This window comes from Bradysia coprophila, unplaced genomic scaffold (assembly GCF_014529535.1).
Source record: "Bradysia coprophila strain Holo2 unplaced genomic scaffold, BU_Bcop_v1 contig_350, whole genome shotgun sequence".
NCBI lineage: Eukaryota > Metazoa > Arthropoda > Insecta > Diptera > Sciaridae > Bradysia > Bradysia coprophila.
This window is the reverse complement of record NW_023503608.1, coordinates 9,904,907-9,919,775: the sequence shown is the minus strand read 5'-3', so window position 1 is coordinate 9,919,775 and position 14,869 is coordinate 9,904,907. Positions and strand designations below refer to the sequence as shown.

The 14,869-nt window shown below is 34.6% G+C and overlaps 3 protein-coding genes and 1 long non-coding RNA gene across 9 annotated transcripts; 3 read left to right on the top strand and 1 right to left on the bottom strand.

The window, feature by feature from the left end:
• The first annotated feature begins 431 nt into the window (after positions 1-431).
• On the top strand, positions 432-5,639 carry LOC119080849 (peptidoglycan-recognition protein LC-like). Of its 6 annotated transcripts, none has more exons than XM_037189417.1 (5): positions 432-687; positions 2,972-3,838; positions 4,293-4,472; positions 4,922-5,079; positions 5,138-5,639. In XM_037189417.1, exons 2-5 carry the CDS (start codon positions 3,250-3,252, stop codon positions 5,522-5,524), a joined length of 1,314 nt encoding a protein of 437 aa, XP_037045312.1. In that variant the 5' UTR covers positions 432-687; positions 2,972-3,249; the 3' UTR covers positions 5,525-5,639. The 6 variants fall into 6 exon arrangements, with proteins under 6 accessions (XP_037045312.1, XP_037045314.1, XP_037045310.1 ...); XM_037189419.1 differs by having other exon boundaries at positions 433-687; positions 4,943-5,079; XM_037189415.1 differs by having other exon boundaries at positions 434-687; positions 3,169-3,838; positions 4,293-4,520.
• Positions 5,640-8,406: 2,767 nt separating this feature from the next.
• On the top strand, positions 8,407-9,187 carry LOC119080864. The gene is made up of 3 exons (XM_037189442.1): positions 8,407-8,556; positions 8,617-8,653; positions 8,729-9,187. Exons 1-3 carry the CDS (start codon positions 8,509-8,511, stop codon positions 9,154-9,156), a joined length of 513 nt encoding a protein of 170 aa, XP_037045337.1. The 5' UTR covers positions 8,407-8,508; the 3' UTR covers positions 9,157-9,187.
• Positions 9,188-9,799: 612 nt separating this feature from the next.
• LOC119080868 (proline-rich receptor-like protein kinase PERK2) lies at positions 9,800-10,363 on the top strand. Its single transcript, XM_037189448.1, has 2 exons — positions 9,800-9,928; positions 9,993-10,363. The coding sequence occupies exons 1-2, from the start codon at positions 9,881-9,883 to the stop codon at positions 10,281-10,283; spliced, it is 339 nt and encodes a 112-aa protein (XP_037045343.1). The 5' UTR covers positions 9,800-9,880; the 3' UTR covers positions 10,284-10,363.
• Positions 10,364-11,494: 1,131 nt separating this feature from the next.
• Positions 11,495-12,144, bottom strand: LOC119080872. The gene is made up of 2 exons (XR_005088393.1): positions 11,932-12,144; positions 11,495-11,863 (listed from the first exon to the last, which is right to left on the bottom strand). It is a non-coding gene; the product is annotated as an uncharacterized LOC119080872 (long non-coding RNA).
• Between the last annotated feature and the right edge of the window lie 2,725 nt (positions 12,145-14,869).

Here is a 14,869-nt window from a genome sequence, read left to right as displayed (position 1 = left end):
ACAAAGAGTCGAGATGTTGTTTTCTCGAATTAAAAAGGTTCTTTTCTAAAAAGCTTTTTTTGGATTTCCGAAGCTTTCAACTTTATTCGTCATACTACGAACGGATGATCCATTTAGTAGGGCTTGATTATTGTGTAATATATGACAACGTCTAGTAGAATGAAAAATGAAAATAACCAAACGGTTTCCTCAATTCCTTAATTTAGCTGTGCCTTTAGCCGGTACCCTAATCTCCCATCCGTTTGATATACGAGTTTTCAACCAAGACGTCAAAAATCGCTTAATACAGTCGGCTACACCCTGTTACCGATACATTATACACATTTTCCAGCTTCTCATTCGAATAAAAATATAAATAATTTTTAGAAATGTCTTTGTGAAGTGAATCGAGACTCGAGTATACACGGTATATTGTGGCATATTAACAAACTATAATCCAACGATAATATTAGCAACACACTTGTTCAACTTAAAAATTGAATTGAACATCCATACTCAGTTGTCGACGCGATGAACTTTACGATGGTCGTTTATATGTCGTATCCGTGTCTGTCCAGTAAATAAACTTGTTCGTTAACATTATCAGCATCGCAAATAAAATATTGTGCGAGCTTTAACATAAAAAAAAATTGTTATTCAAAAATCGTCTCTCAACAACAGCAGTGATAATATATTGAAAGTCGATAGGTACATACAAACAGTAAACATATTGAGTATAATACCTAATACCTGCGATACTTTATTCAAATATCAATCTACCTGTTCCATGCTTAGTGTTGTTGTTTTTGTTAAAATTCGTCTGGTCATTACAGTCTTGTCTAATTGCTTCAGTGTATAGATTGTGATTTAAGACCTTGAACTGTATCGCGATGTGAATGCGTGTAATGTTGCGATGTTGACTTTGTTGAGTTACACAGTTTGCAGCGCTGAAAAAAATAAAGAACAAGAGACTGTTCCACATAAGCATACTTTGCAATCAAACCGAAGTAAACAATCAGACAGGAAGTGATAAGATCTAATGTAGTTAATCGAGCTCTTTTTTAATTGACTTGTAAGATTGCAACAATTATATAAATACATTGTTGTGGTCGGAAAAGCTGGTTTTCAAGTTTATAGTGAAAATAGGACCAAAAAATGCACTTCATTTTAGAGGAACATCTAAATAGCACTTTAAGTCAAGAAGTGAACACCGACCGGATCAGTTAGTCGATCTGCACTAAGTACACCTACTACTAATTTGCATTATTTCTCTTTCTTTACCACGCATATTATGTTCTCTATTAGTTTGATACACTGTTTCTCTATGAGAGTTTCTCTATGCATGCATAGTATTTGCTGCGATGGGTGGGGTAATCACTAATTGATTGTCCGGAGAATTTTTAGAATTACATGAATAATAGCGACCTCTCAATGGATTAATTAGGACAGTTAATAGTTATTTACGTATCTTTGGTGGACTGGTGGACGGTAAATGTTGGCAATTTCGCGAGAAGTGCCTAATATCAACCGTCCACAACAGATGCCACAGATATGACTTTTCATGCTGAGGGCCTAAATTACGAGAAACTAATGAATTAAAAAATAAATTTCAACGCATTGTGATTGCAGCGGTCTTACGGTGTGAATACATACGCTTCCGCAAAGTAAAATTGTCAGTGTCGTTTACCTTGAGGACTTCTCTGTTTTCCTTAAGTATCGTATTTGTGTTATTGCTTGGTTTGTGCGGCTCGCTTATCCGATTGCACTCTCACTTGCTGAAAAAAGTAATTATGTAATTATTACTTTATTACTAAATACTCTATAAATTCAATAAAATACTTTTGTCTAAAAAATGATCGACGATAACAGTTCAATGAACATACATTCAACGGCTCGGGCAACTCCCATAAAAACGACCACATTAATAAAGCTAACGAAACCGGGCTAGAAACGTTTATCTTTTTTTAAAGTAAACTCCCCAAGTTCCAGCCACATTCACCTCTTTGTTTCTTACACTTCAAAACACTAGCTTCGTCATTTACTTAGAACAACATGCACAATCACTCCTGAGATTACTATGTCAAGTGGATACTTGTTTTTGGGTTAAAGTTTGTTATCAGTAAATACAATAATTCAAAAACTTAATACGTCTTTTCGAGGAATCGCCTATTACAACAAACTGAAGCTTATCTGCGAGGTTATCTGAATGAACTTATTTTAAGAGCGAATTCAGATCAATTAATTTTCAGCCTCCAGAGAAATCGAGTACATTTTCAGTTAGTGAAAAACGACCTAGCTTGAAGTAAAGCTATTAAGGCCAGCTTGGGTAGCCTGGGTTTTTTAAGTAATTTATCAAACGTTGACCTGTTGTAAAAATTTTATAGTAGCAAGGAGATATTTACAACATTTATCGGTAGAAATTGAAGTACCAGCGAAAACATACATTCAATACTTTGTATATTCATGTGTTGTCACTATTTTCACTTTATTTACTTTCGGTTGAAAACTCTATAGTTCACTTTAACAGACTCGAAAACAAGTTATATAAAATAAACTGGAAGTAGAGCCTAAAAATATCGTTTGACCCTGGGTACCAGGTACACCATATATCAGTCAACTTCTTAAAACCAATATATTTAAAAAAAATCGTTTTGATGAATAAATTTAAAAGAAACAACGTATTACTTTTTCATCCTTAGATCGGAAACAGATGGGGGTATTTTTATCTTTCGATTTACTTGCTTGAAAAACACTCGATTGTCGATTATACAAAAAAGAAAGAATACAAAAAGTGCTACGTTGATAAAAAAAATTCTCAGAATTAAACATTCAAGAGATTAGCTTTTGATATGAAAGTGCGAAAAACAAGTAAGCTTTGTGGATACAAATTAAAATTTAGATTAACTCTCAACATTTTTGAGTTTTTTTTATCGAAGTCCATTTTTGTTGATGTTAATCCTGAAGTGCCACGTATTCTCACAAGTGTTCTTAGTGATAAAGGAGTAGTAAACTTGTTCGTTGAATAATAAATTAAAGTGGCAGTAAAAGAGATCTTTTAACACTCAACACACTCACATGATATGACCATGTGCTTTACCTCTCCAATTTATCGAATCCCTCATGCCTCATAGATCTTAAACACTAAATAGTTTCTTGCATACTGCGACACGTTATTAACTTAATTCTTAGAAGTTGCTTGCTAATGAAAAACAATGAAGAGTGATGAATTACGAACAGTGAATTGTGAATAAAAAAGACGAAAAGTGCAAAATGTCCATTGATCAGGTGCAGAATATTACAACGGACAATGTGAATTCTTCTACGCAACCCAAACTAAACAGTTTAAGCAAGCCTGACCAGTTGCCGAACATTACAACGGACAGTGTGATTTCTTATAAATTACCGACACTGAACGACTTAAACGGGCCTAGTGATAGTAAATTTGATTGCCATAGCTTAAGTCCTAGCATTAACAATGTTACCATTGAATCATTGAGCGATGGTGACAGTTCCGTCATCGACAGTGATTCTGATATCGATGAAATTCCAAAGACAGCATCTGAGTTTTTCAGAAACAGAGTTGTCTGCACTACGAACGGTAGTCATGACCAGAATCAAGGAGTTATTGTGATAAATGAAACCAATTCCAGTGATAAGAATAACGTAGCTAAGCAGCCACAAATTGGCAGTATTGCCGTCCAGAATTCATCAGATATAACATTCGGCAATAAAACGTTCTACCAAGGACCAGTGACGATTAAGCAATTTTTATTAGAAAAGAACCAATGGCGACCGACTGAATCCGGTGAAGAAAACAGAGGCTTCGAGGCATCAAATAGAGATATCTCAGCAGACAACGGTAAGCTCTTTAATTGCAAAACAGTTAAAGAAGTAAAAGATTCAAACACTTCAGACGATACTTGAAACGAAATTAGATCTCGTTAACATATTATAATGGCGATATGTTTGTTCATAAGATGTTAAAAGCCAGTATGTTAAGCACACTACGTTGCAATTTACTCACAAGGATTGTGAACGCAATTCATGTAATTCACCAGTAATTCGTTTAAGAACGGTAGAGCAATGAGATGTTTTATTAGCCACGCCTTATTGGGTCGAAAGTCCTCACAAATGGCAGACATCTCATGATATTATCCTTAAATCTGTTTCTTCATTTGTTAAAAAAAAAATCGTTAGCAAAAATGTTTGTATTTACAGTATTTCTCCTATACAGTTTCATTGCATTTGTATTCTTGAGCCACAAGTTTCCGAACTCAGTAAAATGGAGCAACTCAAAACTGTTTTTTTTTTAGATAAACCGACGAACACCAATCAAAACAGCTCGAAGAAGAAAAAGTTAAGAGAAAAAATACTCCATGGAAATAGGCCGATCCTTATTGCAATTGGAATCACTGGAATCGCTGTAGTCATCGGAGCTCTAGTATTCTCCAAATTATACATATCAACGGTCGACGACGGGGACGTAAATCCAGGTGATGGAGATGATTGGAGGAAAAATATTCCAATTAACTCAAGCATAGGTATTTCGTAGTAATATGTCAAAGTCCATTTTAGCAACCAGACTACGCTTTCAAATCCAGTAAATTCTCAGTTGATTTTCCTAAGTTGACAATTTTAATGACTAAAAAAACAGGCTCAACAATGGATCACATCTGTATTTTATTTCGAATTATGATTTGTTGAAACGGGACACGGGACATGCACAAAAAGAAATTAGTGGAATCTTTGGATTATTGCCGCTACCACTTCTATTGCACTTGTTTTACAGACCAATTCAGAATCAAAATTCTTGCATGACCTATGCGGATACTGTAACATGAAATAGAATTTAAACTCATCTTTTAGCACTAACTATAATTCGATAGTTTTTACCGCTCAATATTTTCATTTATAAATTTGTAAATGCTAGACCTATTTCTAGAAAATGACATAAAAACATCAGAATACGGATCATCGCTTCGTTATGTGACCAGATCCGAGTGGCTGGCGCAGCCACCAAATTCAAACCTGAATAACTTGGAACTTCCATCACAACGTGTAATTATTGCTCACACTGCGACAGAGAACTGTACAAATCAGGTATACGTTACAAACACTCAGGTTTCACTTCAAATTCATATATTGATTGCATTTCCAGGCAACTTGTACATTCCGCGTTCGTTACATTCAGACGTTTCACATGGAGTCCCAGGGATGGGATGACATTGGATATAACTTTTTAGTCGGAGGAGATGGTGCCGTTTATGAAGGACGTGGCTGGGACAAAGAAGGCGCTCACACGAAAGGATTTAACAAACGTAGCATTTGCATTGCGTTTATCGGAACGTTCAACAAAATGGTGCCACCGAAACGACAATTGACTGCTGCTGAATTTTTGATTGATCGAGGAGTCAAATTGAACAAACTGATTCCAGATTATCAATTGTATGGTCACAGGCAATTAATACCTTCGGAGAGTCCGGGGCCAGCTCTGTATGAAGTAATTAAGACATGGCCGCATTGGTCGGAGAAATACATTCCATGATAAACACAATCAATCCGAACTTAGACTTAAATTGGAGAAAAATACTTAAACTTGAATGTTGTTGATTTGTAAATATTTATTGAGTAAACAGAACACGTTTTGTACTACTTGAAAATTGAGATAATATTTTGATTCGAAGAAGAACCATACAAAAAAAATCCAACTGCTCCTGCTTAAGATAACGATGAAAGAATATTTATAAATATTGTGATATTATTTAGCAAAGTATTCTTCAGTACCGTACAAGTTACCTGAGAAGTGTTAAGTTACGGTGTGCTGCAAATGAGAGATTGAGGTATATAAGTGCCAGTAGTGCCTTGTCTAACATAAACGATTTGTTGATTTGATCCCATGAAGTACCGCCAAAATACTTGTAACAATGTGTGAGATGTTCCTTATACGAAATGCGACAGGAAGTCATAGGATAATCTTCCTGTTACAAAAGACCGTTGGTAGATGAAAAAAAAAATTGCACGATATTTCACGGTTCATTTAATTTTAAGGGGAATAACCTGACGGGATCGAACATTTTCACCAGATGCTTCTTTATCTTATCACGTCTCTTCTTATTTTTGTTTCGTTTTTTTTAACATCTTGTTCTGGGTGTATGATTTAGACTGGATGTTGGATTTGACTTATTTTTGTAAGCCAGTTTTGGAATATGGACTTTTTATTTGTGGGTCCTCTTGTAGGACAGCATTTATTAATTAGAATATTGGAAATTAAAGATAAAATTTCTGGTTTTACGGATGGCTATGCCATCTGTGATCGAAGAGCTGTGCCTGATGTGGTTATATATAGAAAAAATTACGTTGAAACAAATGAGGTAATAATATATTTTTGTTGATAATATTTAGATCAAAGGAAGTATCAGACTCGGAAATTGTACGGTGACACACTTAACGTCAAAGAGTACTGAAATTTAGGAACCAAAGCCAAAATGTCGATGGATGCATTTCTTTGCTTTAAACTTGGCTAATTAAAGGACTAAGTTGAGAACTTCAGACGAAAACTACTCTCAGAGAAATAGAGGAATTCTTTTGAAAAACAGCCTACCGAAATTGGACGCATTTTCCAGTGGACTTTTTTGTATGTGCCGATAAAGGACTTCGACCCTAGATACCAAAACCACTTTCAAAAAAATTCTTCGAAGCTTATACGGCTGGTTAAAGGTGATCAAAAACCGAAAACTTGCACTTTCCTTACAAAAATGTATATAAAATTACCTTTTAAATGATACCTCACACAACCATGTACGTTTTGTGTACCTCGAGAAATTTTTGTAAGAACAGTGCAAGTCTTCGGTTGAAAACTTTAACTGCACATATTTCAGTGTGAATTTTAAAACCAGTACATGTGATTACCATTCAAATGACACCTAACACTACCTTATGCGGCTCGTGGAGAAATTGTTGTAAGAAAAGAGTAAGTTTTCGGTTTTTGATCACCTTTCACCAGCCACATAAGCTTCGAAGAATTTTTTTGAAAGTGGTTTTGGTATCTAGGGTCGAAGTCCTTTCTAGGCACATACAAAAAAGTCCACTGTAAAATGCGTCCGATTTCGATAGGTTGTTTTTCAAAAGAATCCCTGATTAACCTGTTACAGACGGTAAGCATATGAGCAGTATTATTATAGGTAATGTCAAAAGGTTTCATTTGCGATATTTTCGAACTGTTAACGTATGCAACTGTAACGTACATAAGCAATATGGTACCGTGTGATATATGTAATATATGAGTGGAACGAAACTAGGTTACCAGGGGTAGCCACAATATACACGACAGTCTGGAAATATGTCCAGAATTTGCTGCATACTATCGTCACTTCCGTTACGTATTCCCTTGACATAGAAAATAAAATGCAGATGTTACTAAATCTTCTACTCTTCTTACTTCTAAGTATAATATTTTTAGCATCCTTATGTGGATCTGACTAATAATAATGATATCAGATAAAAGGCGAGATATCAACCGGCTAAACCATTGATTCAATTTAAATACACTTGCGATCGACTTACTAAGTGTGAGATGAACTAATGCTCTGTATATTTTCAGTTGTCGATGCCTAAGGACATATTTATATTATATTCGAATTTTGTAAGACTTCGTAATATCGCGGATCTGTATCAAAGAAGGAATTGCATGTTCTATTTGCTTGTAAAATGTTGAGAGTTAGATATAATAAATTAAAACACAAAAACAGTGTTCTTTCTCTTTTTGGCTGAAAATACTTCGATAAGCGCGATAAGACATTATGTGTCATTTTCTCATTGATAATGTTCTTAGACCGATACGATGTTCTTCTGAACACGATCTGACGAATTAATTTAGAACAAAATTACTGGTTTTACCGAACTGCAGCCGCTAATGCCAAATGAAGAATAGTACAATCGTGTCGTAATTCTTAGGGGCTTACGTGTTATGTCATAATCGAATTGAATGACATTTATTACACAGCAACATTGTAAGGTATTTATCTGTCTAGGACGATAATCTCGAGCTTATCCCTCTAGGGAGTTTTTGTTTATCTCGATATATCTGTTATCGACAGATAAAATATGATATGCACCTATTGCCAGACTGTTATGTTGACGTGTAGGCATTATGGCCCACGCCTTCGGCTAGGGCAATAATGTCCTACACGTCAAAGTACCAATCTTGGCAACAGGTGCATAATATGCATATATTATTCCATTAATGATTCAGACGGGTCACATCACATCCACCACATATTGTTATAAGTAAATCAATCTCTTCAATATACTCACATTTTGATATAGTAAAATGTGAATTACTTTCTCGATTAATTGATTCATGCATAAAAGTGGTTCCCCTGCCAAGGGGAAAAACCAATTGAAGTAACTTAAAAAAATGTCTTCATTTTTGTAAGAACTGCGATTTCTTTCTATCGTCTTTCTATATAAAGATCACTTATCTGGAAGAAACTTTAGTCTTGCAAAAATTGTTGAAGTGTTCAAAGTAAAATGAAGTCAAACAAAATGTGTACGTCGGTTTTTGTAGTTGTCCTTGTGGTAAAAACTTTTGGCTACTTAATACAGTTCAGCTCTGTTAATATTTTTGATTACTTACAGATATTAAAAAGCTCGTTAATTCAGTCTCATGAAGTGGGTTAGTACATTTCCAAAACTTGTGATATTCTACTCATAAACCAGCACCTGAATGTTCATTTCTTAATTATTACAGTACCTCTTCATCGGTTGCTGAACTCCAAATCAGGGAACCATTTCTACACAACGTCGACTGATGAAGCAACGAATGCAGTGACGGCATTACATTTTACGTACCAAAGTATAGCTGGCTCCGTAGCGACCAGTCCATTGGATTGCCAATTGCAGCCGGTATACAGGCTGTACAGATCAGGAAAGAAGGACGACCATTTCTATACTACAAATGATTTTGAAGCAGTTACTGCCGCTTCAAAGTTTGGCTACATACGCGAGGGTGTTGCATTTTACTGTGCATCTGCGATAAATCAATGCGGTGCAACGCTGGCCTTCAACAGATACTTACAAGGCAGTGATCATTTATATACGGCAGACTTAACTGAGGGTCACCGAATAGCAGCTGGTGGTGGCTCATTTGAAGGAATTATGTGCTACATTTGGCCATAATGTGGAATGTTGCCGTAGTAAACAAATAAATCTAATTCAAGAAAAAAGATCTTTAATTTGAGAATCGATTGTGGAAATTCTATACATCGTCTTCCTAAGCTTTTTTGCACAAACTATTTGCACTTACCCATGTACTCTAATGTTAAAAATATCGAATGTCCTATTGTAAAAACAACGAAATCCAATCCCATTATTTGAAAATTGCTCGTGTGCTTTCTGAATTATAGATTCAGATTTTTCGGGTGACCAACGAATCCACAGAGCCACAGCACTGCTGTAGCAATGCTGTGACAGAGCAATTGTACATACGGATCGTAACACCTTTCCATTTCAATTTGTTGAAAATTTCTCAAATTCACTCTCAACTCTTAAATTGACTCTTCGTGATGCAGAACTTTTTTTAACTGAAAGTGTTACCCTCACTGTCTTTTATAGCGAAAGTTTGTCGAAGACTCGCTTCTTATGCAAATCTTGGGTATGAATTCAAGACTTCGTCTCATCAAATCGATAAATATAACTCGAATATTGATATTTCGTTCGCATACATTAGATAATTTTCGAACTGCGTAATGTTTCGGCGAATAATTGTGTAGACACAGGTTTTATGGAAATCAAAGATGACGACAAATGCATCGTTAATCATGATCCACTATTTATCGATTCGGCTATATAAAGTTTAGTTTAACTTCATCCAGATCAGATGTAAAGTATAAGCCGTTCGAAGATGTCGAAGATACTACTGTTGATTGTAGGATTTATAAGCTTTGTTCAGGTAAGGAAAATTTATGAAGAATTTCTGTGTCTACTCTATCACTGAACGACCGGAATATACACAGGCCGCACCAAGTGCCGATCCATGTATTATCATATTACCTCCACCAAGACCTTCAGCAACTGTTCCACCAGCAACATCTGTCACACCAGAAGCACCTAGCTCTACAGAGCCAACACTGGCACCAGTAACACCTATAGCAACAACTGCACCTACTCCAGTTCCAGCAGGACCGCCAGCGCTCACTCCTGAACAATTAGCAACATTGATGGAGCTGTACAACATGTACTTGGAATTCCTCAAATCTCAACAACAAACAGGACCGGCACCAGTTCCGTTCCCACCACCCGCATAAATGTCTTTAGTTTTAATCAAAAATGTTGCCCACTTTTCGAATTTACTAGAGTAGAGAATAAATAATCTACTAAAATATGACCCCTATAATTGTAAAATAATGATCTTTCGGTGTGAGCAGTAAATTTGAAGCAGAAATGTTGGAAGAGATAATAATTAATTGACGGAAAAGTAGAATTGCATTTTTGTAAAAATTTACAGAGGGATATATAGATCGAAAAATTATGGATGCTGGATGCCACGGGCGACGAAATTTTCGTTTCAAAGTCTGAGTATGTCGTTCCAGAATTTAAATGCATGTTGCTTCTTTGCAAAAGTAAAGCAATGACGTCTCTATCCTATTTTCAAAAAAGAATCCACTTAGTCTTCTGCAATAGGTAAAAGCCTATGCTTAAGGTTCGTCAGGTTTAATAAAATTTGAAAAGAAGTACTGTTAACTGTTTACAGTTTACAACATTTTCAATTTGCGATTTCTTCGTTTTCCTAATGTACTTATTGTATTTCATATCGTATCATATCGCAACTTTTTGATATACGTTTTTCGCAGTTTTGAGACTTTTATTTTTGGAAGAGACTATTGGCACAGGGTGCCATTAGCCACATATTATAAAGAGACTATTGGCACCCGCTGCCGATAGCATATTCGTTTATTTTTACCCGCAAAGTCCTGAGATCATGCTCATTATGTCAAAAAAGTAATTATTTCTTAAATGACAGTCCACCACTCATGCATGGTTAGCGTTATAAGTATTACCGTCTTTGCATGCGAAAAATCTGATGATACGATAAGAAATAGTTGCGATATTAGTTTTCGCCCTAACAAACATCACGATTACATGAATGAATATTGGAATGTAGAATCGAAAAGTTGAGAAAAAGAACAATCAACATAAGGTAAAACCAGACTCGATCATTTTATTTTGCTTTCATTTTATTCCTTTTACGATCAGGAAAACTACCAGAAGTGTTGCTGCTGGTTAACATTTATATAAACCCGATCAAAGGTAAATTATTAGTGCTAAACTTTGTATAAATTTGGTGTAATTGTTACAAAGAGTACATAAAATTGAAAAGTAAAGTTTTTCAGTCAATTTTCTTGATTGGTCCATGGTTAATGGTTATTCATATGCTGATATAGCCATAAATATATATATAAACATCCGTCCGCTAGCTGTACAAATCTTATAGAAGCACAAAAATACTAAATATATGTAAAATGTATAAAACGAAATCTTTTTTATTCCACACTTCAGTTACATCTTTTCATGGCATATAATACTTATACGAAGCTCATAATTCACACTTCACCAATGCAATATTTTAAAATCAAAAATAACAATCGCAATACGTTGCAATTATATTATCTAAAATTATCTTAAATTATGCATTCACTTGTCTCATCTCCGAACGACCTTGAAAGATTTTTATTTGCATTTATTATTTACGAGCAATTCTATCGATGCGTCCTTGCAAATCGGCTATTGTTTCACTGGGTAAATGTTGTGCCAATATTTCTTGTAGCGAAATCCGTTCAGAAGCGGGAATATTTTCACGAGCATATACCTCGATGCTAGGTTTCATCTGCTCCAAGAAATTAAAAAAAAGAATTTCATCCAGATCTCTTTCCTCAATTATTTGTAACAACTCACATCAATAACAACCGCGTCTGATTCGAATTTCTGTTCACTTTGTGCTTGTCTGATTGCTTCATCCAGATATTGGAAGCCTATTTGCTGAGGCATAGCAGAAGCAACCGCAATTATAGCGAGATATATTAAACACTTCATAGCGGCAAACAAATTTGAGAATATATTAGATAATTCAAATGAAACTGAAATCACTGTGTTAGACGCCGCACCTGATCACATCTATTTATATGTAAAAACAGACAATACCCCTACTTCCCGTCCTGTGTTGATAGTTATTGTTGTATGTCTAATGTAGTCGTGAACAATTTTTTATTTCCATTTTCTATCTTGGTCTTGGCACAAGTACAGCATCTTTTTATTGGCTTATTTATTAAATCGAATCCATGTCAAGTATTGTAAATTTAAGCACCTTTGCAATTGATAGGACTTGGACGAGATTACGTATTTTTCGAGGGAATCCTGTAGGTTTCATATTTCGGTGATTTAGTAGAACTCTGAGACGTTACAGATTTCCGTCTTTTTCTCGGGAATTGAAGAATTTTTGAACATTCCAGGGATTGTTACATTTGGAGTTCCCATATCCCAGATTAATCAAATATGAGCTAATCTCGGATGAATCTGTTACAAGGTAAATTTTAGCATTTTTGGATTCCGAAAATATCATCCTATATTTCTTTTTTTACATTTTTTTTATAAATCAGACAGAATGAATAGTTTCAACTCCCTCTCAACATACTCAGTAAATACCCTAACGTTTGGAACCTCTTAGGTAATCAGAATATTTAGAAAATTGTCAAAGAGTAATCTTGGAGCCGCGACCGTGACTTGTTAATTCACTCGTATAATAATCAGCACTTCAATTGCCAAATACTTAGCATCATTGGAATTGGAATCAAAGTTAAGTTATTCAAAAACCAACAAATTTACACAGAAATAAAAAAATTTCCAACAATTACATTGGCTTATTTACCCAAATTTGTTTTTATGTTTAGCTCTCCATCGGCATGATGATGGTTATAAGATTGTTGCAATGAACATAAACTCTAATTATTTACACATGGGATCTATTACCTAGAAAATTAGCATCATAACTAAGATCTAACCGCTAAGTACATACAACAAATAATAAATTGGTAAATAACGATTTGATCGTTGAACATGATACTTTAAATTGTTCAGATTTTTGGCTGATATAGAATAACACATTGTTACAGAAGCAGCAAACGTTTATTTTGGAAACGAGGACTTTCAGTAAAGAAAAGCTAATTTGTCGGTGAGTTAGGCCTTCGAATGTTCCGACTATACCTACAGTTCAACATCAACAAAAAAAAAGTTGCAGTGAGATATGCGATTATGTATAAAAAACGATTAATGTTTGCTCAACAACCAGAAAAAAGTTTAATTGAAAAATTAAAGTGCTTCAATCTCAATAGAATTTCCATAGTTGGTCTAGTGGGTAGTGGATATAAAGTTACATGCGCTGAAGATGACATATGACCCTCGATACTTTTAAGTACACTAACATTCGAGTAGTGTTGACTATATAAGTCGATAAACTTGTTTCAAGTTTTTCAAAACAAATCACTATAAAACCGCTAAATCGTTTTCTGACGATTTGACGATTGATTTGATGACTAAGTGATTCTTGGCATGACACTGAAGATTTATTAAAACAAAAATAAAGAATAATTGTGGTAATGGCACCCATTATTGCATGTTTAGCCGCGGTTTTTTTTTTTTTTTGTATTATTTGAATCCACAAGAACATAAAAAAAATTGACATTTTGAAACAATTTTAGATTTAAATACAAAATTGCTGGCAATTACCAAATTATCGATAGACAAAATTATTTATTTGTTCTTGATGAAATTGATTGACTAATCATTAATTTTGGATTAATTTTAGATGTTTTCATTTTCAATGATTCCATTTCGGTTTAATGAAAACAATTATATGCGAAAGGTCTTTCGTTCCAGCGAATGAATGTTATGGACGGCATATCGTTATATTATAACCGTTTTGCATTGTATATAATGTTTGAAGGTGTTAAAGATGAATTTTACAAAGAGATAATTGAAATACAAATTTCGAACGAAGTAAGATTTACCAGAAACACAGTTTAAATTTTAATTATTTTTCTGAGACGTAGAAGAGAGTAAATTTGCAATTTTGTTTGTGATTTACTAATTAGTCGAAATACAAAATTTCCAAGGCTGGATTTCGTTTCCAAAAAATATATGCAGCGAAAGCATATCAACCGATCACCACTATCGAATGTGTTACTCGATCCACAAGTTATTTTCGACAGATTGAAGTAAAATCATTTGTTTTACCATCCACATTATCAAATACTACGCAACGTCACAGCGAAAGATCATTATTTTTGTCATTGTTGGCCATAAACAATTTCACTTCAGCACATTTCGATAACAGATTGGCAATTAAAACCAATACTTATTGTTCTTTATGACCTTTATAAGAAATTGACTTTCAGCTTTCAACTATACATATTTTGAGTTAAAAAGAGTAGTCGGTAAACCAACCCAACGTTATAGTATCTCAAGATAAGCACAGCGATTTTCCTTAAGTTACCTTAGTGAAGAACGAGCAGATGAAGTTTCTATATTTTTCCAGCTAAAATCTCATTGAATCAAAATCGAAGTGGTATCGAAATTCATTCTGCGTATCCACCGCCCCTTAGTATTGTTAGTTGGTTCACGCTCTTCTAACTGAAACTTTTGTTATCTAAAATTGTCAGAATGAGGAAAACAGGACCTTAACCTGTCACACACGGCTATTCATCTCTTATCGATAACGACGATAAAAATAATGACAAGCTCTGGGTAACATGGACCTTTATATAGTAAAATACATGATAAAAAATGGAAGTACAAGATCTGAAATCAACCGATTAAAAATACTTTGATCGATGGTAGT